Below are 25,606 nucleotides of genomic sequence, written 5' to 3' on the forward strand. Positions count from 1 at the left end.
CATATATGTATTATATTTTTACTGAGACAGCAACTTCTCCAACTCAACAACAATTGCATCGCCAACCTCACTAGTCGTCGACTTTCCACCAATATCACCTGTCCGGACGCCGGCTTCAGTGGCATTTCGCACTGCCTGCTCGACTAGACGAGCCTCGGCGGGGCGAGAGAGGGAATATTGCAGCAACATGGCCATTGACAGGATAGCAGCGACGGGATTCACAATTCCCTTTCCGGCGATATCAGGGGCGGAACCTACAAAATCAGCCACAGTGCACATCGGTCGCAAGCAGGGAAAGAAGTAGACATACCGTGGATAGGCTCATAGATACCATTGACTTTGTTCTTCCCATCGGGCACGCCAGTCAAACTGGCACTGGGCAGCAAGCCCAACGAGCCGGGGATAACACTAGCCTCGTCGGAGATGATATCACCGAATAAGTTGCTTGTGACAATGATTCCATTGAGTTTGCGAGGATCCTTCACCATGAGCATAGCCGCCGAGTCAATCAAGTGGTGACCAAGCTTCAACTGCGGGAACTCATTGGTGATAACTTCCGTGACAACCTTGCGCCAGAGCCTGCTGGTGGCGAGGACATTAGCCTTGTCCAAGCTCCAGACAGGCAGAGGAGGGTCATTTTGCAGCGCCAAATGTGCGGCGAGACGGGTTATACGCTCGATCTCGGGGCGAGAGTAGGGTTCTGTGTCGAAAGCGAAGCCGTCACCGTTGTCTTCCTTGCGGTCACCGAAATAGATACCGCCGGTCAACTCGCGGATGATGTTGAAATTGACGTCCCGGCAGACGTCAGCTTTGAGGGGGGAGATGTCGACGAGAGAGGGCGCGGCGAAATAGCATGGTCGTAGGTTGCCAAAAGTGCCGAGCTCTTTACGGAGTTTGAGGAGACCTTGTTCGGGGCGGACGGCGCCAGTTCCCCATTTCTGACGACATTAATTTATTTCTGACATTTATGCAGACATGGATGGATAGATGCATTGAATGAATGGTGAACGTACAGGTCCTCCAATGGCGCCGAGGATAACCGCATCTGCGTTTTTGGCTGCTGTGAGGGCGGCGTCGGTCAGAGGCTCGCCATGGGCATCTATCGAGGCCTATATATCAATCTGGATTAGGCTTTTATGTTGGAATTTCGGCATGAAGCTGTATGCCACTTACACCGCCAAGGGGGTGGTCTTGGAAGTTGAACTGGATATCACTGCGGTGTTTTTCGATCACACGAAGAACCTATTTGCGCGATCGATTAGCCAGGAGTTTCATACTGAAATGAGAATCACAGCTAGGTGGAATATGTGGTATACCTTCAAAGCCTCTTTCGTAACCTGCAAACGAGGTGTCAGCCGAGCTCCAACAATATTTTCTTTTTTTTCTGTGCAGGGCCATAAGTTGAACTGACCTCCGGACCGCAATAATCGCCAGCGAACACCACAATGTTATAAGGAGCCATGACGAAAGAGAAACGAAATCAATACCTAGAAATTAAAGTCTCTGTATAATGAACAGGAGTTGGAGAGGAAACGTGGTAAGTTGGGATGATCTCGAAAGCTCATGGCAACTTCCTTGCAGGGCGGGGCAGATCCTCGCGCGGCCGATGTCGGACAGCATCGTCACTGTATGCAACTACATATAATACGATAATGACGGGGAGAAGGAGGATATGTTCAATGTTATTAATTATTAATCAATTAATGCCCGGTAAAGAATGTCGATGGTGATTAAGACAAATAGTAAAAAATGAGCGCAAGATTCTAGCCCTACTGGTAAGATTTCCGACGACGCCAGCCCCATCATATGAATTATGACCGTCATATACACAATCTCCAGCTGCATATCAGTCGCCATCCAATAGCCTCGCAGCAATTGATAATGCACTGTTTGAACCATCTCGCATACATCAGTCGCAGAACGACCAAATATTTGTTAAAGCCCCTAGAAAAGAACAGGGAGAAGAATTTTCCGTGGAATTTGGTCCGAGTTGTTCTCCTTGAAAATGTTGAAGTCTAGGCCAGCTTGCCCTCGGCCCGGTCAGCCTTGCGTTTGGCAAGGTCGCCCTCTGCGAGCCAATTGCTGGCCTTGATAAGCTGTACCACATTGATGAATTGCTTTGCAGCCATGACAGGGGCCGAAACCGCGGTGATTATCCACGGGATAGTGCTGTCCAGCTTATTGGCACGGGCCATTTCAAGTGCACCAGCACTCCAAGGACTGGCGAACAAAGTCGAAGGGGCTTGATGAGCTGGGTTGCCAGGTTGGGCCGTCAGGGGCTGGGAACCCGGGGTTGGCTGCAAGAGAGAGGGGGACAAGATTGGCGAGGAAAATGACAATAGATATAAGCCGATGAAGAAGAGCTCGTTGAGAGCGCAAAAGATGAAAAGCACAGTCTAGACAAGTTAGCTGATTCGTTCAAACACGGAAAACGGGACATATAACTCACCCGGCTTGTATAGTATTGGTGCAAGATCCAGCTACGGCTCTCGTCGACCTTTTTGTGACTATGTCCCGAGCCACCCATACTCAGTGTTGCGTACATGTGCATGTAGTGGCTGGCCAGATCCAAGCTAATCAAGCCCTGGAAGATGATTGACCAGCGTGGCCAAGCCGAGCTCAAGAAAACCAACAGGCACGCGGTTGTGCAACGATCAGTCACCATGTCGAGAACACTGCCGAAGGTGGTGGACTGATGGAACAGTCGCGCGAGATATCCATCCAAGGCATCTAGCAAACACGAAATACTGTATAGAAATGAACACGTGCGGGGGTGGAGGGGCATGTAGTATAACGATGCTATTGCGAGAACGACTCGTGCGTAGCCTAGAATGGTCAGCTTCTTAGAGATTGAAAAGACGCCGACGACGAGATAGCCCACTCACCAACAAGATTGGGCCAGAACAAGAAAATATTTTCGTACTGGTCATCTTTTGCGATCTTATCACTTGGTCTTGAACGTGGCGATCCATTGGTTGTGGAAGGGGTTGGCTTGTCCTCAGCCGCAGCCGTTCTGGCAATCTGTCTCCTGGTTCTCACACTCATATTGGTATTATAGTGGCGGGATCAGCAAGGCCCCTGATCGTAAAATAGCCGTTCGAATATTGTGTAAACAAACGTGTACACGTATACGAGAAAGAGCGAGAAATGAAGCACAAGGCTTTAGGCAGGGACGGCCGTGATAATATTTGTAGCTCTAGTTGCGAAACCAACCATCAGTACTGGAGCCCCACGACAGCAATTATTTGCGATATTCTTACCGCACTGTGGAAGCTTCACCAAGCAGAACAGTCAACAAAGTAGCGGTTTAAAAATGGACAGCTGTGTTGCAGCGCAAACGGCGAGCTGGAGAGGTTCAGCTTGCAGACCGGGACAGCCGGAGATAGGAGAAAAAGTTGAGCGAGAGAGCAGGAAAATGGAGGCAGAATGACACGACAGCAATTAGCGAGAAAGGAAAGTAGTCAGACGAGCGTGCGAGAAGTGCGCAGGCGAGGTCGAGAGATAAGGGAAAAGAGCGATGATTGATTGTTGGTGGTTAGTGGTTAGTGGTGGTGGTTGATGCATGCAGGCACGAGGCAGCGCCAGCGGCTGTTGTTATCTCTCCTAGTCTTGTTCTCTCTTATCCCTTGAGCCGCGCCGCCTCCACCAGCGCCACTGCTGCTGCTCGCTGCTTCGGTCCAGCTCTGTTACATGCATGCACTTTGCAGCTAATTGCATCAATGGTATATGCACAGGGAACATGGGTCGGCCTGCGGTTTTCTTGCGTCACTCTGAGAGTCAATGTGCGAGGGCGATTGGTTCCCCGTCCGGCCCTCTATTTACCACTTGTTTTATACATATTGGTGTAGACGTATAGAGTTCAATGCTGACACACGTCTATTTGTATATACCTAGATACAATATTTACAATACAATCAGGTTCGCGATCGGCGCGGATCTGTAGCTTCTTGCCGACGAAAATCGCGTGCCTCCTTCGTACCCATGCTGCCCAGGCCACCCTCGAGCCTGCGTTCCCAGCCTCCCAGTCGCACGACGAGGCAGGTCGCGTTATCGGCATCCTTGCTGACCTCGGTCGCAAAGTTAACGACGTCTCGAGCGCCTTGTTCGGGCGTGCGAGCTTCCTTGACAATGTCAACGATCTCTTGATCGCGTAGAGTCCCGCTAATACCATCCGACATCAGCACCAGAAATGAGAATTCGGCCGGGCCCATTTCAACTCGATGCATATCCGGCTCAGCAGACACCCCAATTCGCTTCGAGTGGATGTCTCCAAACGCTCGAGTGTTGGCAAGCCCACTCATACGTTCCTCCCCGAAGGAGTCGGTGACAAAGGCGGCCGCGTACCGTCGTAGGCGGTTCGCTTCTGTTGGGGAGGACGGATGATGGTCATTTGTCACTGGAATAGCGGCCCCAGTCTCTGTATTGCATAGGAGTATCCTGGTGTCACCTACATGCGATACTAAAAGCGAAGAGGGTGCAGCAGGATGCCAGAATGGGGTAGGCGTTGCGGTGGAAATCATAGCTACACTGCATGTACTCCCTCCATGAAATCTCTTAGTACTCCCAATTAGCCCCTTCGGCGATTGACTCGGGCTGTGAAGAACATCATGTACATTCAATGGCTGGTCTGATCGGACAGGGTCATCGTCTTTCTTCGCCGCCTGTGCCGATACAAAATCAAAGTCGGCCTTTAGAAAAGCGTATTCCACAACTTCCTCCATGGGAATTCCCCTGACCGAGTCCCTTCTGCTTGTACTAACCCCAAGATTTCGTGCGAGATTCTTGGATGCACCCCCAGCCTGTATGCAAGAAAAGTGAGCAGGCTTGAACCGTCTGAAATACCCGCCGACCACATTTCTCCACGACTCCACCAATTTGGATTCAAGTTCCGCTATCTTCTCGATATCGGCAGTCTGGAGAGTAGGCAGATCTGCCCGATTTAACCCATACTGATTTGATTCCTTCCTTTCGCTTCTCTCGCGCTTTTCCTCGGCAGGGGAGAGTTTGGTTTTTAAACTAGACTGAATCCCAAATTCAGCAGCACTCTCCTCAACATACTGATGTAATCGATCGCGAAGAAAGTCGCTGCATTCAGAGCCGCCATGGCCGTCAAAGACACCAAAGTAAAAGACCTGAGGGTCACCACTTGTGCTGTCCGCCGCGGAGGGCACAGCAACCGATTCAGAACCCGAAGCACGACGAATTGTCAATGACAAAGGTGAGCGTCTCGCGAATGCGGGTAAGCCAATGACACCAGCCTGGTAAGCATCCTCATTGTATGCTCGCGACCCGCGAGAGACGGACGCCCCGAAATGATGTTTTGCGCTGCGTAGTGGGATACGGACAACAGTTGTGTCACGAGATATACCAGGGGGCGTTTGGATCGAAGCCGGTGACGATGTAGTGTTTTCGCCTATATGCGGCGTGGACGCAGATCGAGGCAGCTTATGAAACGACGTCGGCCCGCGCGAATCGGGCATCAAGGAGGACGATGGTAGATGGGTCACGAAGTAATCGTGGAAATATCGCCGACGACAGGCTGGGACCTGGTGTCTGGGGTCGTACAATACCCTTGCATTGCCGCGTTGATGTGCGAACGTAGCGATGAAACCTGTATTTGACATGAGGCTCTGTGGTGGTTGTGATTGTGGATTCGGGGTTCGCAAGAGGGGTGCGTACTGTAGCTATCAGCCAAGCCCCAAGCCTGGACTGTGACCCGTCCGTGTTGAGAGCCAATCATGAAGACAATGGCATGTGGGAGGGAGGCCAGTGTCAGTCTCAAAGGCAGAGCATGGCGGGGGGTTCAATGTTGAGAGGGAGAAAGTAAGTAGAGAAAGCCAGATAGAGCGATAGAGAAAGCCAAGCCGATGATGTCAAGCCGGACCGGCAAGCGTCAACTGGTGGCTGCCGGATATCCACAGCGCCTTCTTGCTATTCAATCCTCAATCCTCAATACCTAATACTGGTTGGTTTGGTTTCAATCTGTATTCATTATGGCACTAGCCTGGCTATGGAAAGAATTACTGCTGTTTGTTTGCGATCAAAAAAGACTCAAAACGCCTGTGTCGATAGAATCCGACCTGTCAGCTCACCAACTCCTATCCTAATTAATTGCATCCCAACAATGCCGACACACCTGATAGCAGTTTGAACTGAAAACAGCAAAACATAAAGGAAAAATTCTAGGGTATAATCTAACAAGACAGCAAACGCTGGACAGTTCTTACGGCACTTCGAAAAGAAAATCCTTGATTGCATCTGAGAAGAGACGAGAAGAAAGAACCGAGCTAGAAGATCAGCGAGTGGGAATTCTACCAGGCGTTCTGCCTGGTCCCTCGCCGCCTTCTTCTTCACTGTTGGGAAGCTTCGTGTACACACTCGCAACACTCACAGTGCGCACGCGTGCGGGCGTATACTTGTTCTGCCCAAGCCGAATTGCAGGGGTGACGGACATTTTGACTTTAGCGTTAGTCGAGCGAGCTATGTCGAAACCTGTGTCGAGGTTGAGCATGATAGTCGGATCGTACGGCTCCTCGTTTTCTGGAAAGTGAACTCTGGCCTCGTAAGGGAGAGAGTACATGTCTAACGCCAACCCATGTGTATCCCTGACGACTTGCTTAAGCAGCTCCTGTGCAGCAGTGTTCCCTCCCCCAGGGAACAGCAGGGGCCCGAGTAGCGACATAAGCTGATACGCATGGTTGTCTTGATACTTCCGGCAGAAATCACCAAATTCAGGCTTTTCGCGTGCCGTGACTACCTGCTTAGCAATTGCCCCTAGAAGGAGGTACTTTACCGAACCCGGAGTGTCTGCAGAAAAGGAAAGTTAGAATACCCTTATAATGTCGTTGAATTTGGACTTCTTACCGTGAGAAATCTTCTTTTTCAGGTTGGTAATCTCAGCGTCGATCGCTTGGTCGAAGGCGCGGACAACTTCAGTGTACTTCAGTATGTCTTTGCACAGGTAAAAGTTCACGACCTTGGCGACGTACAGTGGTCGAGCCACCGCATTGTTCATGAACTGGACAGCTACCTCTGCCCTCGCATCGATCATCATGTGATCTTTCAGGCGTGTTGCGAGGTGCCTCGGGTGCAAAGGCTCGCCGCTTGCTCCGTAGGTGTTTGCAAAATGCTCTGAACTTGCCCAGATCTTTTGGAAGCGACTCGCTAGCTCACCCACTTTCATCTCAAACTCATAGCCAGCATAGGCTGGATCACCAGTGATGACAGTATCAGCCAGAGGGGGCTCATCAGAATTTATGATGGTCTGATGGAGTGGCCGCTGGGCATTTATCGCCTGGAGACTGGGCCGTCTAAGCTCTGGCAGTGGCTCAAATAAGCCCTGCAGCCTTGCTCCTGCCGAATAACCGTCCAGATACTGCTGCTCAGGAGCTGTATATGCTGCGTCAGTCGGTCCAATATGGGCATGATAGGTGTGATGAGCATGAGTTATGCCATGAGCATTCTGAACATGAGAATGTTGAGGAGCTCTGAAAGTCGGGTGAGGTACTGCTTCTGGAGGGGATGCCATGGCCATCATTTGCCGATGTGATGAATGGTGGACCAAAGATGGCCCCTGAATTGTCTGAGAAGCATCATATTGTGGCTGCAGGTTAGGTTGCACAGAGTAAGGTGGGTGCATGTGAGGATGTTGCAATGGCCAAGGCTGACTGTGGGAGTGTGAAAGAGGGCCGTTACCCATTAAGCGACGCATCCTCAAAGAACGGGGATCTTGGATCGTCTTTGATTGGTTTCGTATAGTGATTTCTTGTCTATTGATACGGTCCTTCAACGCCTCAATTTCAGCCTTGAGTCTGGCGATCTCTTCTTTTTTTGATTTGATTTCTTGTTGACCATAGGCCAACTGGTCCTCTAGAGTTTTAACTTTCCCTGCTCCAGCATACCCGGTATTAAGACCATGAGGAATGACAGGAAGCTGTTTGGTAGGCGTCATTGGGCTAGCTGTAAGCCTATGGCTGAAAGGGTCGTTCATCGTGACAAACAGCTAACTTCAAACTAATTGCATGTGAAAATGTCAGATAAGAGATGAATAAACAATGATAGCACAAGGCAATCCACTTACAGCCAGAATCTTTCAGAAAAACACCTAAAGAGTATGAAGCGTGTTCGCTATCAAGGATCCAGTCAAAAATGCACGACACAGCACGACAAACTGCAAAACAGCCAATGTGAACCTTTCACGTCAAAAGAACATTGAGAGAACACTGACAATGCAATGAAGATGGAGCAATGATAAGGACATAAGGTAAAAGAAACTTTAGCAGAGGAAAGAAGGAAACTAGAGATAGTTTTTGCTGCCTGCAGTCAAGAAGAAGAGGAAGAGGGGAAAAAGAGGGGGAGAGAAAAATATAAACAAGAAAACAGCATACGCTCTGCTGAAAGCGGCGCGATTCCTCAATGGGACAACGTCTTTGGTGATGTTGGCACTCCAAACGGTATATAAAACCCACCTTCGAAGGCGGTCAGCACTGAACAATGATGTGAGGTTTCTTTGAGAAAAACTTTACTAGGCATCAAGACAGGTGACAATGTGCTTTATCGTATATTGACTATGTATAGCAAAGAGTGACGCTGAAAGAAAGGAATTTGTAAATTACATATGTAGTTTGAGCTTATGTAGCCCTGAGAAATCCACACTGAAACTTTTGGTGATGCTTTATGTCGTTCGGGGGCAAACTGAGATTCGTCTAAATATTGTTTGCAAAGACCTCGATTTGCTGAGAGGCCGATTGACTACAATCATCGACAGAATTGATTGGCTAAGGCTTCAATCCAATCGCTCAAGATGCCAATATGTTGAAGTCTAGAAGTCTTAAACATGTGCAGGTTATGGTTCATAATTTGAACTGATTCATCTAAAGAAGTCATAAACGGTGATTTCTGATGGACGCTTCAGATGCAAGATACCAGGTTTTGATTTTACAGCTTACAAAGGCATTATTAATTGATTCGGTGCTAAGCAAAATGACTTTAATACGGATAACTAAGATTTAGACTAAGGTTACCAGATATACAAATAAGGACACATAACCGATGAGAAACGCCCCTAGAAGAGTAAGAGTAGCTACTAGAACGTAGTTGATCACATGGAAGTGATGAAGTCTGGAGCAGCACCTACCGAGGGTAGCATCGTTCCAGCCTATTTCCAATGAAGACAACTAGAGAGAGAACAAACAGCATGTAGCTGTGGATGAGGCTCCCCTATCGACAAGTTAGAATAGGAACCTACCAAACACCTCGCCATAAAAACCGCTACATGCTCGTGTCCAGTATTAGATGGCTTTGGTGCGGGTGAAAAGACTGCTGTAGACAGCATCGACGACAGGCTGGGCGCTGATCTGTTTGCCGCCAAAGAAACGTCCGTTCAGACCTTTGATAGCGTTCTCGCCACCTTGAACACGGTCAAATTTGAGATAAATATCTCCTTGCGAATTCGGGTCTAAAGCAATGTGAACAACACGACCGTATTTTTCCTCGCACTCAGCGCGGACATCGTCTTCCAGTTCTTTGATCCAGGCATCGCCCTCTTCCCTAAGGTAGCTGTTAATAACCCATCTTGTAGAAAAATAACTGACCAACTTACTCAGTAGGGTCAAACATGTTTCGTAGCATGACACACCGGCTTGCCATGTTGACGTTCACGGGTAGCGGCTTAGGCTCGGTTTTGGGTCGCAGCATTTGGATCTTTTCATCTGCAGAAGGCTCAGGTTCATCTGTTCTCGCAAGTTTCCTCATCAATGCATCTCTGCTATAATTGTTGAAGTTCACACCGGCAACATCTGTATCATCCAGAGCACTTGCTCCACCTGTGCCTTTCTCGTTCTCTCTGCCGCCGGCACGGTCGAAATTGCTGGCACCGCCAGCCTGGACACCGCGGCCTCCCTGGCCTGAGAAAGCTGAGCCCTGGAATTGTTGGTTGCCTTGACCTTGGAAACGGTTCAACAGATTGGCTGTTGATTCGGGAGTAAACTTATCGTTGCCAAGGCCAACACGAATAGGTCTGCCAGCAAGGTCAAAGCCGTTCATCTTTTCTAGAGCTTCTCTAGCCTGATTCGGATCGCGAAATCTGCAAAGTTGGTTAACACAAAAACGACACAAACGCCATAACAAATGTTGTATGCACAGGGTATACTCACTGCACAAATCCATAACCTCGGCTACGTCCAGTCTCATCTTTCTGTAGCTGAACAAACTCGAGCTCACCAAACGGTTCGAAAACATTCTGGAGATCATTTTCAGTAATACTGAAATGAATATTACCAACATACAACCTATGAAATGGCGCAGAGGCCGAGGGCTGGCCGGTGGATTCGGGGTTACGAGCTTGTCGATTCTTCTCCGCTTCGGTTAACTGGGCAATGATTGGGATTCCTAAAAGTTTCTGGCCAGTGAGATGAATCGCAGATTGAACAGATGATTCGTCTTTGAATTCGACATAGCCCACGCTAAACATTTCATTAGCCTTGTCAATATGCGGTGAGAATGAAGGGAAGAACACGTACCCTTTTGATCTACCACTAACACGATCTTTAACAATTTGAGCTTCTTTGACGGGTCCCACCTTTTCAAAAAACGCAATAAGCTCCTTCGTTCTCAAGCGAGCGGCGAGTTGCTGGACGAAGACGGTACGCTTATCACGTTCATCTTCATTTAGCTCTTCCTCTGGGGCTGGGGTACCACGCTTTTCATTCCGGCTACTCCTTCCACCATCGCGGTCACGTCGGGAATGTCTATCATCATCACGGTCATCCCGACGAGAATTGCCGCTTGGGCGATAGTATCTGTCATCATAAGGCGAGCGTGATCTTGAACGAGCACGTCCTCCACCCCGGTAGTAGTCACCACCAGAGCGGTAGTCATCACCATAACGGTCTCGACGACGACGTCGGTCACTGTCGCGGCTGCGACTTCTCCTTCTACTTCTATGGCTTCCGTTAGCACTGCCATGCTCGCTTTTCGGAGTCTTCATTTCTTCATCCTTGTCGTCCCGGTCGCGACGGCGATCACGACTTCGGTCTCTGCGTTTGCGATCTCGGTCCTTGGAGCGATCACGGTCGCGACGCTCGCCTGTGCCAGCTTTCGAGCGGTCATCACGGTCTCGATCTGACGACTCGTTGACGGAAGCAGCCGTAGACTCGAGCAAGGCTTCAACGTCGAGACCTGACATGTCGACAATATATTGAAATATCCCTTTCGTAGAATAAAGAAAACAGCACTGAATAGGAGAGGAGATTGATCACTTTGTGTGCGGTTAGAGAGGAATGAGTGAGGTGGCGTGGTAAGCGAACCCTTCTATTAAACGTCTCCAAGCACCGCACGAAGCACTTGCAAGTAACGAGATATCCGGGAGATAAATAAACTATAGACGATTAAATGGCCCGGCGCGAGAAACATGAGACAGGTGGTGAGGGCGATGAGTTGCACTGAAGGAAAATTAGTAAAGGCGCAGAAAACGTTGGGCTGTCGAAAACGGGCAGGAGAAGCACGCTAGTGTCACGTGAAATATCAAAGTTTAAACTGCCCCAATCCCCAATCAGATCGAGCGACAGGGCCCACAATGCCGGCACTTGATTCTCTCACGGATAATAATAGATAAGCCAGAAAAGCAAATATAACATTATTACGGAGAACAGCGAGCTTATGCTGTGGGCTGTGCGTGTGGAGGCGAGAAAGACTGGTTTATATGGCTGCATATAACGAGCAAGCGTTGCACCAATGCGAAATGGAGAGAGAAAAACAATGACATTATTCTTAAACGGTCTGTACAATACTTATTACTATTATCATATATGTGAGAAGCGATGAGCAAGCATCGGCTGTAATGGCGTAATGAGCTTGCCGCAATTTCGTGGGTGCAAAAGCAAGGCGAAAGTAAGATTCGTGGTTTTCACTGAATCGAATCGTCTTCAAGAATAGTCGCAACCAAATCCACCACAGAGGGGACAAGATTGAGAGAGAGAGAGAGCATGAGAGACGACGTCGACATCATGGGGTATATATTCATGCGAAGCGAATGACGGCGCAAATAGTTGAATAGTGGCAAAAAAGTCATTTATTCTGCCTTCAGGACCTTGGGAGGTGGTATTTCAAGCTCGGTGCCAAAGACACGGTCCCAGAAACGGCTAGTCACGCCAAATCCGTTCTCGTAATCGGCAAAGTGGTGTTGAAGATGATACTTCTTCAGCTGCTTATAGTAGTAGGGAAGACTGCGAGAGGAAATTGAAATTAGCCTTAATACTTTATTTGGGATATATTGCACGTTGAAAAAAAAACTTACTTGCGATGGTGAAGGAAGTAGTGCGTTAAATCATAGCATACGTAGCCAAACACGCCACCGCAATATCCCAGGACCCCAGCGTACCAGTTGTGGAAAAGGATCAAGTGTGCGACCTTCCAGAATGGGGTAGCGAGGATAACAAAGAGAGTTGGCGGCATGACTAGGCGATATCTATCCATTGGCAAATAATGATGGATGCCGTGCAGCAGGAAGTGAAGGCATATTCCAACCCGATTATCCGGAAGATACCTTGTTAATCATTAGTATTGGCCAAAGAGAAAAGAAAATTAGAAAGACCTACTTGTCAACGTGGAAAAGGCATCGGTGCAAAATATATTCAATGAGAGTCCAGACACAGGCACCCAACATCCAATACCCGGCGGCGGCGAGTCCATTATTCAGACCAGAGGCGCCAACATAGGTCCCGTATGCTATACACGGCAGCCAGATTGAAGGAACAACGTACCACGGAGTTTTCGACAGGGGCTCCAAAAAGTTCCCAAATAATGGGGCAGATTCTCCTCCCTTATAATGACGAGGGCGATGGACTTGTTCGAGGTAGAATGCTTTCGTAAAGCCACCGTACCAGAGCTGGGGGAACATGGGCTTTCTCAGATCTAGGAACTTGTGCTTGCGATAATCATCCGCATAGTTAGTCTCAACGGACAGATCTTCTTCAGTCGCGATACCGGTGCTAGCATAGACCCTACGCTGTGTTCCATTTGCTTGCTCTCCAAATTCCTCGCTGGATACAGCTTTAGAGTTTCCGTCTGAAATGAATCCCACATGATATTCATGAAGAATTTCGTAAGCGGAATCAGAATGTTCGTGGGAAAGGGAATCGCGCAATATTTCTTTCACATCTTTTCCGCCGTATTCCAGAATCAAATCCTCTCCTCCAGGATGATCGTACAGAAACTCAGTCACATCGTAGACCTTCGAGTCTATCACGACATAGCAGGATTTAATCGAGTCGTGCGACTGCACCTCGGCTCGCGTGAACGTTGGCAAAATTTTGCCCGGCATGGTGGATGCTGGCGGAAATGTGCGGATGTCGAGGGATTACAGTGTTTTGTAAGCTGATACAAAACGACGAAGTTGCGTAGGTCTGGAACGAGTAATCGAAGGGTAATAGAGGCCACAAACGAATAAAATATGGCAAATCGAGGAGTGCCACGCGTGGTGGAAGTTCCGAAGAGGATAGAGTGGCGTGAGCTGTGAGTAGGCAGGGGGGCTAACTGGGCGTGTACGTTGAAAAGTTAGACCGAGGCCGGTCTATCGTGTGTTCTAGGAAGCGTAGTATGATTTCCACTGTCCCTGGAAACAATACGCAGGTGCGGCGGAGAAATCCTCAGGCTCATACGATCTTTTTCCATCCACGTGACATGGCGATTGGCTTCAAGCCAATGGCTTGAAGCCCCAGGCCCGACTCCCGAGTGTCAGGGGAAGCGCTAACCCTGATCGGGATTAGTTCCGCCGATCCACTGTCCAAGCACCGCGAGATATTCTTCCTTTCAAGCAAAGGGCTCAACTTATTTTGATATAATTGATCCGCAATAGATTGGCGGACTTGTTGTGTGTGGTGGTTTATGTGGTGTGTGGTTGAAACACAAAGGTTTATCAATGCATGCATGCAGAAGAGACAGAGGTATGGATGTCTGTTGATTTTGCCGTCCACAAGCTACAGGTATGTCTATCCATACGCAGTGTCACATAAGGGTATGGGGGATTTTCGATGCACCATGGCAAGAATACATGTGTGATTCTGTAATGGATACTGATGATTCGCACGCTATTGCGTCCCAATTCGTAAGAGTGGTTGTGAACAGATACTTGCATTGGTTTTCATCGCCCGTGTCTTAGTCGTCCGAACACCCCCTAAAAAGTTGATCAGTATATTGTACTGCTTAGAGACTCAAAGATGAGATAGTACACTATATCCTGCGGTGTATCTGTGTCTGTTGCTGTTGCTGTACAAGATCCGGTACATTTTGTTTCAGTCCACCACACAGACTCCATGCTGGAAATGGGTTCAGCATCCTCCATTAAAAGCTTCTGATCCAGATCTGGAGGATAGTGTGGCCCCATCACGGTAACTATGTGTTGGCCGGAAAATGCCGAACAATGCGAGATATTCGAACAAGTAATGCCGGTCCCCGTAGGAGAAGCAATGGCGCCAGGTGCGAAGGCCACACCAGATGTGAAATCAATGGTGGTGATGGCAGCAAGTTCTTACAGTAGACCCGTCGGCTGTGCATCTCGATTTCCCTTATCGACAATTTTTGGGGGTGCTAACGATTGTACAGATACCCGAATATATATATATGTAGAGTACTCTTCTGGTGTAATACAATATCCATAGAGGGCAAACAACACGGGAGAATAATTTGCAGTGACCCGAAATGTGGCTTCATGGTTATGTAGATCTAGGAATTCGATAGGTTAAACTCGAATTCTCGGCCTACTCAGGTGGGTGCGAAGATAAATTGAAGAAATAATATCAACTGGGAGTTTAGAAACAAGTCTCCCGGTAACTATATCAAGAACAGATTAGGTAATTATCGGTACATATCAATTGATGTACCAGAAAAAGTTGACACTGTTGGCATACGTGGCCTTGTACAAACAGAAGCTATATATCTTTTCTAACTCCGGAACCACAAGCCTGTTGTAATTTACAGTGATGAGTGTGAAATATGCCTATTATGTCAAGCCTAATAGAGCAACAAGCAAAAGGAGAAAGAAAATTCTTGCGATAACCTGTGGCCGAAGTCTAAAAAGTAATTGGGCTACCTATTCATAGTTGATGCAGTTGAAACAGATACAGGGAGGTTCTTTAAGAGTTTCTTTGTACATATGTATATTTGCGCAACTTGAAACATCTCTCGAGACGTCGATCAATTGATATCGCTGAAACTGCAAGTCCCCTTTATTCCTGAGAATAAACTATTTGAAGTGCATGTGAGATTAAAGTGCTGTTAAATTCTTGTTCTTTGTATCTATACCTTTTTCATGTTAACATTCGATCATAATCAGCCCATGTGTGATATCGGCAGGGGTTGACATTGGGTTACCAGACAGATCCACCTTATCTAGCATACATATGCAAAATATATATAGTATTTCTTTGTGGTAAACCATATAAGCGCAGATCAATTGATATATTGGGGGATTTACTCTCCGTTAAGAGTAACCCCTGCTAAGACGTACACTTCACTTACAACAATGAATATCAATTGATCTAGTAATAGCTTTAAAGAATTGGAATTATCTAAAACTTCAATCTATTCATATGCACGTAGTCCTTGAATTAGGAGATTTGTGTAAAATTTAGCAAGGTCACTTATACGTTCAAGTGAACTTGATTCAATATGTTGGTCCTCGGGGTTGTTCATCAAGTAGTCATATCATCTTTTACTTTTTTTGAGCCTCAAAACTATTACCACACATGCCACACCTACTAATAAGACCCTTTTCAGCCGAGAATTGTCGGTGGATAATCGATGTCATCCTGAGTATTCCGCTATGGTAAATGACAACTATGTGGATGCTGTTACTGCTGTGAGTGATTTGCACGCACTATATTAGCTAAAAAAGGTGTCATTAATAGAAATTATAGGCAGCAACAGCAGTGACGCAGTTGGCGAATTTGAAGACATTTATAGCGACAGAGCCTCAGAGAGACACCGCAACTCTTTCACAGCGCGTGATCCTCGAAACCTTCGAGGCTATCTACGGTAGGATAATGTATGACGAAGGAACGCCAAATCGCGACACGAGAAATGTTTTGGGGCGAGCCAAGGTCAACAAAATACTGGGTGAGTAGGAGCTGACATGAAATGTTAAAATTAACTACAACGATATTCGCTGAAATATTGATGGCACTCTTAGTTCTTGCGTCACACATTGCCCAACTTAGAGAACCAGGCTCCCATCGCGGCAGTCAATGGCATGTTTTCTGTGACGAACACTTTTTTAAATTCCTGGTTACAATTCAAAGTGGTAACCGACAAGGTGGTATGAAATACCATCCCAATTTGTGAAACCTTACAGATAAGCTGGTAAAATAGGGTTTGAATGACATGTCTTGAATAGAATAATATCAGGATAGTCGGCCTTTTGAACAAGGTGGCGGTGCGTGGATGGACCTGAGCGTCAAAGGATGCCGTACGAATGCGATGGCCTACACATACTTGGGTCAGCATCTGCCCATGACATGACAATTTTTTGCACATCGTATGTACAAAGATGGAAAACTACATACAATGAGGCGGGGCAGGGTCGGCTTCGTGCCCTCCGCGACCTCACCGATGACTGAGATAAGCTCCCACAAGCAATTCAATTCAGTCAAGTTGCGACAAAGTGGATGACAACTGCAATGATTCATGAATTGTCACATGCGAAATGGTTACTGGGAGACCGTGCAACAGGTACGTTTCTTGCCCAATGTGGAACGTTTTGCGAATTATACGATTCTAATGATAGTTAAAAGAGGATTTGCTATGCCCAGGCGCGCCAGAAAACACGAAAGCCTATGGGTGGCATTGTATTACTCGGCTTGCTGAACATTGTAATACTAATTCAGTAGGAAACGCTGGTAAGGTTTCTTTCATTCATGGTTGCTTCAATTATGTGACCTGCCAAGTTAATATTGATGTATTCTAGACAGTTTTGCCTACTTGGTAACGGGTATGCAATATCATATCAATTGATTAAAATAAAGTATAAATCAGTTGCTAACACGGTTATTTCATCCTTCAGCATTATACTTGAGTAATGCGGACTGGCATGCAGGGTATGCACAGAATTACTAGACTTCCAAGTCAACCATAACCTCCAATGACTCGGCAAATCGGTGACAATGATACCTAGAGCTGGTGATGATGGTGATGGTGGCGTAGGGATCAATTGATGTAGTAATCGGGTTATGAAAAAACAAAATAGAATAAAGATATATAACCTCATTGCAGCTATGATATAGTTCTTGTTAAGTTTTAGTCGGTTCTTATTTCGAATGTTATACGGTTTACATTATAATCTCAGGAAATCTTTTAATTACTAGCAGATTCTACAGCCTTTTCAGCTGCACAATCTAGCATTCTGTAACTTCATTCTAATTAAAGTGCTTCCACAATTAGCATGGTGAACCAGTTGTCAAGATGCTATGGCTTTCTTGTGCGTAAGTGCAACCATTGTTTGTGTTGGAGTCAGAATAACCAGCGTCCCACATCATCACACCACCAAAAGTGGAATTGCCCTTGGTCTGAGATACGAGTGTAGCGAGCTCAGCTGGAGTAATATAGTACTCTGCACCACCTGTGTTGCCGTTCGCACCCAATGTCGAGGCTGGAACACCGACAAACAGCTTGGCGTCTTTCGAAGGAGTGTCGGCGATATACTTAACCCAATCGTTGTAGTTAAAAGGAGCGCCACCATTGTAGCCCAGAGAGCATGGGTCTGGTGCATAGTTGTTATTGTTATAAAACTGAATCCAAATATAATCAAAAGTGGCATTGCCAATGATCACTCCCATGTTGGGTTCGGGTACAGGGCACTGAGGTGCGCCAGTGATATAGTAAGTCTTGCTGGAGTCGGAGGCGAAGTTGGATCTTAATTTAGAAATCATGTATTGGTAGTATTGTTGGCCCTCACTGAGCTCGATATCAAAGTCCCAGCCATCAACGGTAGCATTACCAAAGGGTCGCTCCACGGTGGTATTTCCTGAGCCTCCATAGGATTCCCACAAGTACTGACCGATACTCTCAGCCTCCGCCTGGGAAGTCAGAGTGTAGGAGGAGGAAGCACCGCCTAGAGAAAGGATGACTTTAATTCCAGCTTCCTGGCACTTGGGAATGGACTGGGCCACATTGTCACATTCCTGGGGAGCACCGGTGGTGCTGACGAAGCACGAGTTTCCGATCACACCTGATGGGATTTCCTGTCCATTTCCGAATTCGTAGAGGAAAGACAAGACGATGACATCGATACCCGCATTGTTCTCGCAGTAAGTGCTTAGGTCGTTATTCTCAGTTGCACCAGCACCGTTCGTGCCCCAATATACTACGGTTTGAGGGGTTGATGTCGAGTTCGAGCGTGCTGCAACTTTGGCGTGAGGAACGGCAGAAGCAACGCTAGCTAGGAGCCCGAGGCCGCTGGCAATTTTGGAGAGATGCATGTTCGATGAGTAATCGAATGTGTGTTTAATATATTTACAGTGAAAAGAAGGGATGGTGAAAGGAAGGGCAAGGATCCGTCAAGGACCTCCAAGGCTAAGGAATGTCTGAATAGGGTGATAATCGCAAGCCGAATCAACAGAAAAAGAACGGCAAGACCAGGAGAGGGCCACATAGTCTATTTATGTTGATCGACCCCTAGAAGTGGACTGATGGGCCTACAAGGTTCCATCTTAAAGCTTGATTACGCCGATGGCTTCGGCACATGTTACATGAGATACAAATCACGCGGGGGAACGCGTTTGGTAACTGGAATGTAGCAGTAACTAGGCCTATCTGGGGTAGGAAGTATGACTAGGCTGTCATTTCCACTAATTTTGTTAGAATAATTAGAATATTTTAGTGATGAATTTTACGTACGGACATGTTGAAATTCAGGTAACCGGCCGTTTCATCTCTGATGCGACGATCCATAGATAGCTTTTGATGCAGTGTCATTGTGGCTTTCCGTGATGGGGGCCATTGGTTCAGCATACATGTAACCGGCAATGAGCATTTTTCTAGCATAAGATAGTGCCTTTTTAAACATTCTAATTAATAATAGTAAAAAGAACTTTTTGGGCGATTTCAGCTATGTACATTAACTGCCCGGGCCTGAATCGATCCCTGCATGTAGTTTACGCATACATATGCATGTATTAATACGTTCACGCATCTGAGGAGTACATATAGATCTGCCTCTAACTAGCTTGACTTTACCTTAGTGTATGAAGAGGTGTTTCAGGCTTAACTATGTTCCGATTATATGTTTAATAATAGATTGTCACTGTGGCCAATGTGGTCGACGTCTCATGCTATGTAGAGAACACTGAGGTCAGGGTTAAACAAGAATTACGTTTTGATTTCGGAAACATAGAACAGCAGAAACAATGCCCTATTTTTATAAATCGACCAATGATTTCATACGATCTGCATTATACGTTGCTGACTTGCTGTGGATTTGTATTCGGTTTCATCTTAGTTGTCGAATCTGGTATCGAACGGGATGTTCTGATTGGTCAAAACTGGCTGGTAGATGTGACCATAAAGGGCACTGTTACTTTAACAGGAATGGCAGGGTAGCAGTCAGTCATCGGTGTACCGCGGGCCATAAACCGGTCTGTTGAGTTATCTGTTCTTTCGTGACGTTCTGTCACTCTCTCGCACGATCACTGGTAATTCTCATCTAATCCTAACTCGAGAGTAGATCCGATAAGAAAATAATATTGTATGGCCAGAGAAATATAGTCCAATGATGACAGCGCATCACACCAAGCTCTTTACTTTTTTATCAAGTGATATATTGGTACCGAATTTGAATGTGGTGTGTTGTGAACGTAGCATCGGTTGGAGGCCGCGTGAATTTATGATCGCCATGTCAGACGACCATGTATATATTACTCGAGGTAAGATATCAAGTTATTCAATGAGTCAAGAATTTGATTAGAATATGGTCAGCAAGTTGAGTGTATAGCATTGAGTCTTTTGTTCTCAAACAATAAAATTGTAATAATATTTGAGGTCAAGCCCGGGAACCCTACCGATTTGTATAGTCAAATATTTGAAATATTGGAAGCTTAACAGTTTGAAAAGTTCAAGGTAGAATAAAGTTATTTGGTAGTTTCGGACTCCATTTTCCACTGAATCACCTACTTTTCCCAACCCCTGAGAATTATCCTACAATAACAAGTTATTATAGGCTCTTGGCACTGATGGTCCAGTTAACTTTATTGATGGCTAGGGACATGCTGATTGTCATAACTAGCAAATTGACGTAGTAGACAATGACCTTTCTCTGTCCAAAACAGAGTACAGGCAGCTTCATTGGCCACGAGACTATGGAATTCTTCTGGCATACGGAGCAATAATGACTTCGGACGGAGGACAGTTTTTAACAACTGGCAGACAGCTAACTAGTGAATGTCGTTGTAACTTGTTGGCTATAGTCATCCAACGGCGCCTACGGGAGCCCTAACGAGTAGCCTGGAGCAGGATTTTAGGCGGCGCAACCCGCGCCCCCGTCCCTGGGCCGCGCCGGTACCTGACCACCGAAGCTCCGCCGAAGCTCCGCCGTTGACGGCGCGGCCTAGTGGCTGTGTGGTCGTCCCGTTGAGGAATAGGGTATTCCACTCTCCACCCGTTTATTTGCTCAGCACTGGTAGTCTGTACAATCACTGCTTCGCCTGCCAGGCCTCATTTGCGCGATCGACGCCGCCTTTTCGACTGATTATTCCTGAATAGAAGCGATGGCCGTCGTTAGACTCAGCTAAGCATCGAGCATCACGATTCGTGACTCTTCAGAAGTAGCCAGTAGTGCTCACTCTGGACTGATTCCACTCTCGATTGCTTACCACTCTTGTTGGCAAAGATGGGCAGCATCTTGACAATCAAGCGCGTCGACTGCAAGCCACGGCTCGTTTTCTTCAGTGCACTAGCCTTTCTCGAATCTTCTGTATACCTGAAGGGAGTGACCGAGTGTTGGGGTCTGTTTTGACAGCTACGTCCCCGTGTAAGAGAATTTGGGGACAAATTATGTGCTGAAATTGGTCATTGGCGCTATATGACAGCACGCTAATGCACCCTCTAGCCCTCCGGTGGCTTTCAACTTTCCAGGCATTATTGAGGCTTGGCCGTACCCACTTCGCGAGACTAATATGTTCAGGCCAACCAGGGCAAGCTTGTGGCTTCCCTAGACCTCCTGAAGACCTGGACTCAGCTGTTCGGAAGACAGAAAATAAAATGCGGAGTATCTGTACCTTAAATGGTCGACGTTGTCCTTCAATCATCGCTACCAAATTCCTTAGAACTCGCGAGGTATTTTTAACGGATCTTGCTAACTCCAGCGATACGATCGCTTCAGATGTTGTGATTTCAACTTGAATTGTTTATTGCTGGGCCAATGAAAACGAACCAGACAACGATGGATACCACACAAGAGACGCCTATGCTGTTTCCCATCAGTCCGATAGTCTCTTACCTACGCCGATTGAAGGAAACCAAGCCAGGACTTCCCCACGGCCACCCGATATGTGTCTCAGCGTCTCCTGCGATATCAACGACCGCGGCGTTAGTTCGGCTGGCCAACCAAGTTGGGCCGCACATAGCTGTCTTCCAGGTTCAAGCTGATATAATTGATGATTGGAGCGCCAATACAGCACAGCAACTCACCTCGCTAGCTAAGAAATATGGGTTTCTATTGTGGGAAGGGAGGTATTTAGTGGTTGGTCAAGACTTGGCAGGCTTATCGCCATCAGAGGCCAGGTTACAAAGGCGGGATCAAGTGGAAACAGTGAAAAGGCAATATACTAGAGGGGTGGTGAGCATCGCGTCGTGGGCAAGTCTAGCAACCTTCTGGCCATGTAGCGCCCCGGCTCGCGAGCAAGAAAGTGACATAGTTATATCGGCCTTGAGGAGTGGAGCGCGCGAAACCGTAACAAAGATTGCCCAGGTCATCCGAACAGAGATAACTGCTGAAAAGAACTTAGCCGGGGAAGAAAATACTGAAGAGAGTGTTGCTATTGAGTCAACGCTATTGCTGCCTATTGAGCTTTCTAGCAATACTTTGGAGCTACCTACGCGGCGCATTTCTACTATTTCACTTACTCATTCTATAGTTCAGCGATCAGAACCATCACCGACATTTCTTGCAACTGATGCAAACCGGAGTGAAAGCGAATCTTTAGACCAAGACGCACAGTGGCTAAAACCGCCATCTCAATTCCCGGTACTCTCGAGAGGTCTACTTTTAGGGTTGCCGCGTCAAGGCCGTGATGCGTTCTCTGCTGCCTGGTATAGAGATAGCTGCCTAGCTGCCGGTCGAGCCAATCGCGACTTCATTGTGGGATTCTATTGTCTTGATTCTTGGCTTGAGGTGTCGCGATGGCATGATGTTCTACAGCCCAGGCAGACCGAGGATAAAGAAGAAACCTCCGCAACTGTGGCGACTTTTGACGAGAGGGATCGATTATTTGTTATATTCTCGCGTCTTCCCTATGATACTTGGCGGATCCGCGCCATGCACCTGAACCCTGTGAATGACGAAGAAGAAGAACTAGCAGATCCAGACGGCCCGAACACCGAGGCGAGACTGCTGCATATTATTATGGAACAGGCTATTAATTCCATTAAGGAAGCAGAAGATGGCGATGGTAGTCCAAAATCCGTCGATCCAGGACTGCTACATGTTCCAATTATTACTCTTGGGTGAGGCTTGGCGGATAATACCTTTCTGTGAAAACCTCTTGAGAGGTAGATGATAATTGAGTATCAAGTCATTTTGGCAGACATGTAAGACTTCATGCATAGCTTTACCTATATTACAAGCATGTGCAACGCTGGATCGCTCCACACATGACACGTTATGCCCTATAAAACTTCAATGTTATAAACCAGAATATCAAAATAAAGCCTATTTTAGTAATTACAAATCCGTATTTATCTTCTGCCTTGCGGCTGTAGCGCTGAATTGCGTACGGACTCTTAGGGTGTTCTAAAAGAATCATGCTGTCCTCTGCTAGACATAGCATGTTCTTTGATCTCCCGTTAGAGAAGTCACACTAGAAGCCCGTCCGAAGCTCGACATACTCGGAATTCTTCCTTCTCTTTAAACGGCATACAACTAATATTGGGATTTATTGAGCATAGGCCTGCTATAGATCCATCATCTACATAATAGATCAAGAGCTTAATACCTGCTGCCTCGAGGCAACAGTGCAAAATTTAGAGATTTAGCGTTGACTTTAAACACGCGTCATTATCTATTATAGCTGCCCAATATTTATTTCTCCAGATATTCTGGCCTGAATTATATGTGACTATTGAAGCGACCTGGGTATAAAGCACTCTCATTGGCCAAGATGTGATACTTCATTGGAGAGGGAGGCGTGCACGGACCCCCTGCAAGGCACGACCCGCGACAAGCCGTGGCGACAATTTTTGAACCCTTATTTATCTCGTTGCAAGAGCAGCAACAACATATATGCTGCGAGTGCCCGATCTGACGGCGCAAAATATTCCTCCCGTTCTTCCCTGTTGCCTGCAGCGTGAAGCTCCCCTCAGAAATGACGTGCGCTGAGGCTGACCCATCAGAACCACCACATGTGTGAGAGAACTTTGGTATCAGCTGAATCTCCATGTTTTGATGTGGCAAGGAGGAGAAAGTAATATCAACAGCATATATTCTAGCGCAGTTTTCCTTTCTGGCAAAAAGGTCCCTTAACTGTATAGTCAACACCGAGTTTGTTGGCAGCATGGAGTCTGATTATCCCCCGCTTTCCTCCCAGAGAATTCCTGATAGTCCCTCGCATTCAGGCCAAGCTCGGACTTCTAATGGGAATAATGCGCCGCTAAATCAACATTCTGATAATCTCTATCGCGGAATAGAAGTGGCTCCTAATGGCTCCAAAATCCGCTATCAAATATTATCACGAGAAGGCGACGCGGTCTTGGAGTATGTTGATGCGGGTCCTCGTGACATAGCTACCCAGTATCGTTGGCAGGTATCTAGCAATAACCTGAGACGAAACAGCCCCTTCTTTTCTGCTCTGTTAGACCCAAATAAGTTCGCTGAGGGAAGGCTTTTTCAAGAGAAGAAATTCGGAGTAAATCAGTCTTCCAATATTTGTACCGATGTCGATGTCCCTGAAAGCGAGCAGCAGCAATCTGATGAGAAGATTAAAGAAAACCTGCCTTTAATTAGTATCAACCTGGTTCCATTGACGGGCAAAGGCCGAATACAGAGTCTGGAATTATTCCTCAAATTGCTGCAATTTGAAGGCGACGATTATCAAATCGCGCAGCTGACAGAAGAAATTGACCGGCAGCCGATATCTGTTGTAGCTGGGATATTGGAGGTTGCTGACTTATTCAGCTCCTCAAGCATAATCCATAAAATCCTCCAACGGGGTAACTATAAGCCCTCTCTCAAGGGCAAAACCTCATTATCGATATTCAGTCCATCCTTGTTGGATTTGAGTGAAGATCGGATTCGACAAATTATATACATATCGTTACTTTTGGAAAACAGTACGGTATTCCAAGTAGCCTCCCATGCCTTGATTCTCCTAGGCTCTACATCGTGGATAGGCGGGCCTCGAAATGGTAAGCGAGGGAGCCATCAATGGGCTCGTTTTCCAAATGGAATTGAAGGTTAGCTTGCCATGTTACCGTGAGGATGATCCATTCCATGCTGACTATAACCAGAGGAGTTGTATGACCGACGGCAAAGTGTTTTGAATACGATCACGGACCTACAGGCTTATTTTCTTCGGGTATATGGCGCCTTGGAAGATGAACCAAAGCAGAGTCAACCATTCAAAAACAACATTCCTCCAGCAGGAGTGATATCGAACGTTCGACCGATTCAATGTCGCTGGGGCTTCGGTAATTCGAGAGCCTGTGACTCATACCACCTCGGTGAAATGGTTCGTTTCTTTTCGATAAGATCCAAAACTATCTTCCTAGGGTCTACCTTGATCGATCCATATCATGATGAGGATGATGAAGAAGAAGACGAAGACGAAGAAGATGAACGAGAAGATGATGAGCCGGAATATATCCAGAGCAAAGCTAGTAGTACTAAGAACAACGCTACAGCGGGCATAGCTTCTACCAACATACTTTCTATAACCGCCTCACTACGCCAAGTTCCCGACTATCAAATTGATGAAAACCATATCGGTTGCGGGATTCGTCGACGTCTACTTCCTGCTCTAGACCGAATTGATAGTTTCCTAGGCCATCGGCAAGCTCTCCTTGGCTTGAAGGATCCTAAGCTTTGGAAATCGGGTATCGCCTCTAATAAACACAAGCAGAATCCTGATTCATGGAGAAACTGTAGTTTAGGGAAGGTTGTAGCCGTAAATATCGATGCCACAAAGATTACGGCGGTTGAAAGGCCTATTCAGAAGCGCTCGCGTAGGATTTCTACGGCTACTACGAATGCCAAACCGTCGTCGGAGTTAGCTAGACAAGGAGTGGTGGCAATGTCCATGGTACCGCCACCACGTCCATTTATCATATTGAGAACTTACCTTGAAACGGAGGCCAGGCGACTTTTCACTGCCGAAGAACGGAAATGGGAATCCGGTAGACGATGAGG

General features: G+C 46.9%; 9 protein-coding genes across 9 annotated transcripts; 2 read left to right on the forward strand and 7 right to left on the reverse strand.

Annotated features, from left to right (window-relative positions):
* Positions 1-18: 18 nt before the first annotated feature.
* BGW36DRAFT_396672 (3-isopropylmalate dehydrogenase Leu2A) lies at positions 19-1,462 on the reverse strand (the record flags this gene model as incomplete). Its single annotated transcript, XM_046218200.1, has 6 exons — positions 19-254; positions 311-938; positions 1,014-1,109; positions 1,174-1,242; positions 1,317-1,337; positions 1,412-1,462. The coding sequence occupies 6 exons, from the start codon at positions 1,460-1,462 to the stop codon at positions 19-21; spliced, it is 1,101 nt and encodes a 366-aa protein (XP_046073517.1).
* A 207-nt stretch (positions 1,463-1,669) lies between these two features.
* On the reverse strand, positions 1,670-3,325 carry BGW36DRAFT_154439 (CDP-diacylglycerol-inositol 3-phosphatidyltransferase PIS). Its single transcript, XM_046209539.1, has 4 exons — positions 3,261-3,325; positions 2,886-3,196; positions 2,450-2,826; positions 1,670-2,396 (listed from the first exon to the last, which is right to left on the reverse strand). Exons 2-4 carry the CDS (start codon positions 3,043-3,045, stop codon positions 2,016-2,018), a joined length of 918 nt encoding a protein of 305 aa, XP_046073518.1. The 5' UTR covers positions 3,046-3,196; positions 3,261-3,325; the 3' UTR covers positions 1,670-2,015.
* A 533-nt stretch (positions 3,326-3,858) lies between these two features.
* On the reverse strand, positions 3,859-5,910 carry BGW36DRAFT_377209 (protein phosphatase 2C). Its single transcript, XM_046215972.1, has 2 exons — positions 5,680-5,910; positions 3,859-5,611 (listed from the first exon to the last, which is right to left on the reverse strand). The coding sequence occupies exons 1-2, from the start codon at positions 5,738-5,740 to the stop codon at positions 3,915-3,917; spliced, it is 1,758 nt and encodes a 585-aa protein (XP_046073519.1). The 5' UTR covers positions 5,741-5,910; the 3' UTR covers positions 3,859-3,914.
* A 9-nt stretch (positions 5,911-5,919) lies between these two features.
* Positions 5,920-7,990, reverse strand: BGW36DRAFT_406901 (uncharacterized protein; the record flags this gene model as incomplete). The annotated part of the gene is made up of 2 exons (XM_046219018.1): positions 5,920-6,807; positions 6,865-7,990. 2 exons carry the CDS (start codon positions 7,988-7,990, stop codon positions 6,296-6,298), a joined length of 1,638 nt encoding a protein of 545 aa, XP_046073520.1. The 3' UTR covers positions 5,920-6,295.
* Positions 7,991-8,971: 981 nt separating this feature from the next.
* Positions 8,972-11,588, reverse strand: BGW36DRAFT_340462 (uncharacterized protein). Its single transcript, XM_046213075.1, has 4 exons — positions 10,521-11,588; positions 10,155-10,463; positions 9,602-10,084; positions 8,972-9,549 (listed from the first exon to the last, which is right to left on the reverse strand). The coding sequence occupies exons 1-4, from the start codon at positions 11,183-11,185 to the stop codon at positions 9,291-9,293; spliced, it is 1,716 nt and encodes a 571-aa protein (XP_046073521.1). The 5' UTR covers positions 11,186-11,588; the 3' UTR covers positions 8,972-9,290.
* A 482-nt stretch (positions 11,589-12,070) lies between these two features.
* BGW36DRAFT_396659 (putative fatty acid hydroxylase) lies at positions 12,071-13,321 on the reverse strand (the record flags this gene model as incomplete). The annotated part of the gene is made up of 3 exons (XM_046218197.1): positions 12,071-12,224; positions 12,296-12,544; positions 12,597-13,321. 3 exons carry the CDS (start codon positions 13,319-13,321, stop codon positions 12,071-12,073), a joined length of 1,128 nt encoding a protein of 375 aa, XP_046073522.1.
* Positions 13,322-17,429: 4,108 nt separating this feature from the next.
* On the reverse strand, positions 17,430-18,470 carry BGW36DRAFT_293408 (class III chitinase ChiA2; the record flags this gene model as incomplete). Its single annotated transcript, XM_046210996.1, has 1 exon — positions 17,430-18,470. The coding sequence occupies one exon, from the start codon at positions 18,468-18,470 to the stop codon at positions 17,430-17,432; it is 1,041 nt and encodes a 346-aa protein (XP_046073523.1).
* A 2,957-nt stretch (positions 18,471-21,427) lies between these two features.
* BGW36DRAFT_358569 (uncharacterized protein) lies at positions 21,428-22,714 on the forward strand (the record flags this gene model as incomplete). Its single annotated transcript, XM_046213977.1, has 1 exon — positions 21,428-22,714. The coding sequence occupies one exon, from the start codon at positions 21,428-21,430 to the stop codon at positions 22,712-22,714; it is 1,287 nt and encodes a 428-aa protein (XP_046073524.1).
* A 1,042-nt stretch (positions 22,715-23,756) lies between these two features.
* On the forward strand, positions 23,757-25,604 carry BGW36DRAFT_396661 (uncharacterized protein; the record flags this gene model as incomplete). Its single annotated transcript, XM_046218198.1, has 2 exons — positions 23,757-24,654; positions 24,709-25,604. The coding sequence occupies 2 exons, from the start codon at positions 23,757-23,759 to the stop codon at positions 25,602-25,604; spliced, it is 1,794 nt and encodes a 597-aa protein (XP_046073525.1).
* Between the last annotated feature and the right edge of the window lie 2 nt (positions 25,605-25,606).

The sequence above is a fragment of the Talaromyces proteolyticus genome (assembly GCF_021365285.1).
Source record: "Talaromyces proteolyticus strain PMI_201 chromosome Unknown BGW36scaffold_5, whole genome shotgun sequence".
NCBI classification, from domain to species: domain Eukaryota; kingdom Fungi; phylum Ascomycota; class Eurotiomycetes; order Eurotiales; family Trichocomaceae; genus Talaromyces; species Talaromyces proteolyticus.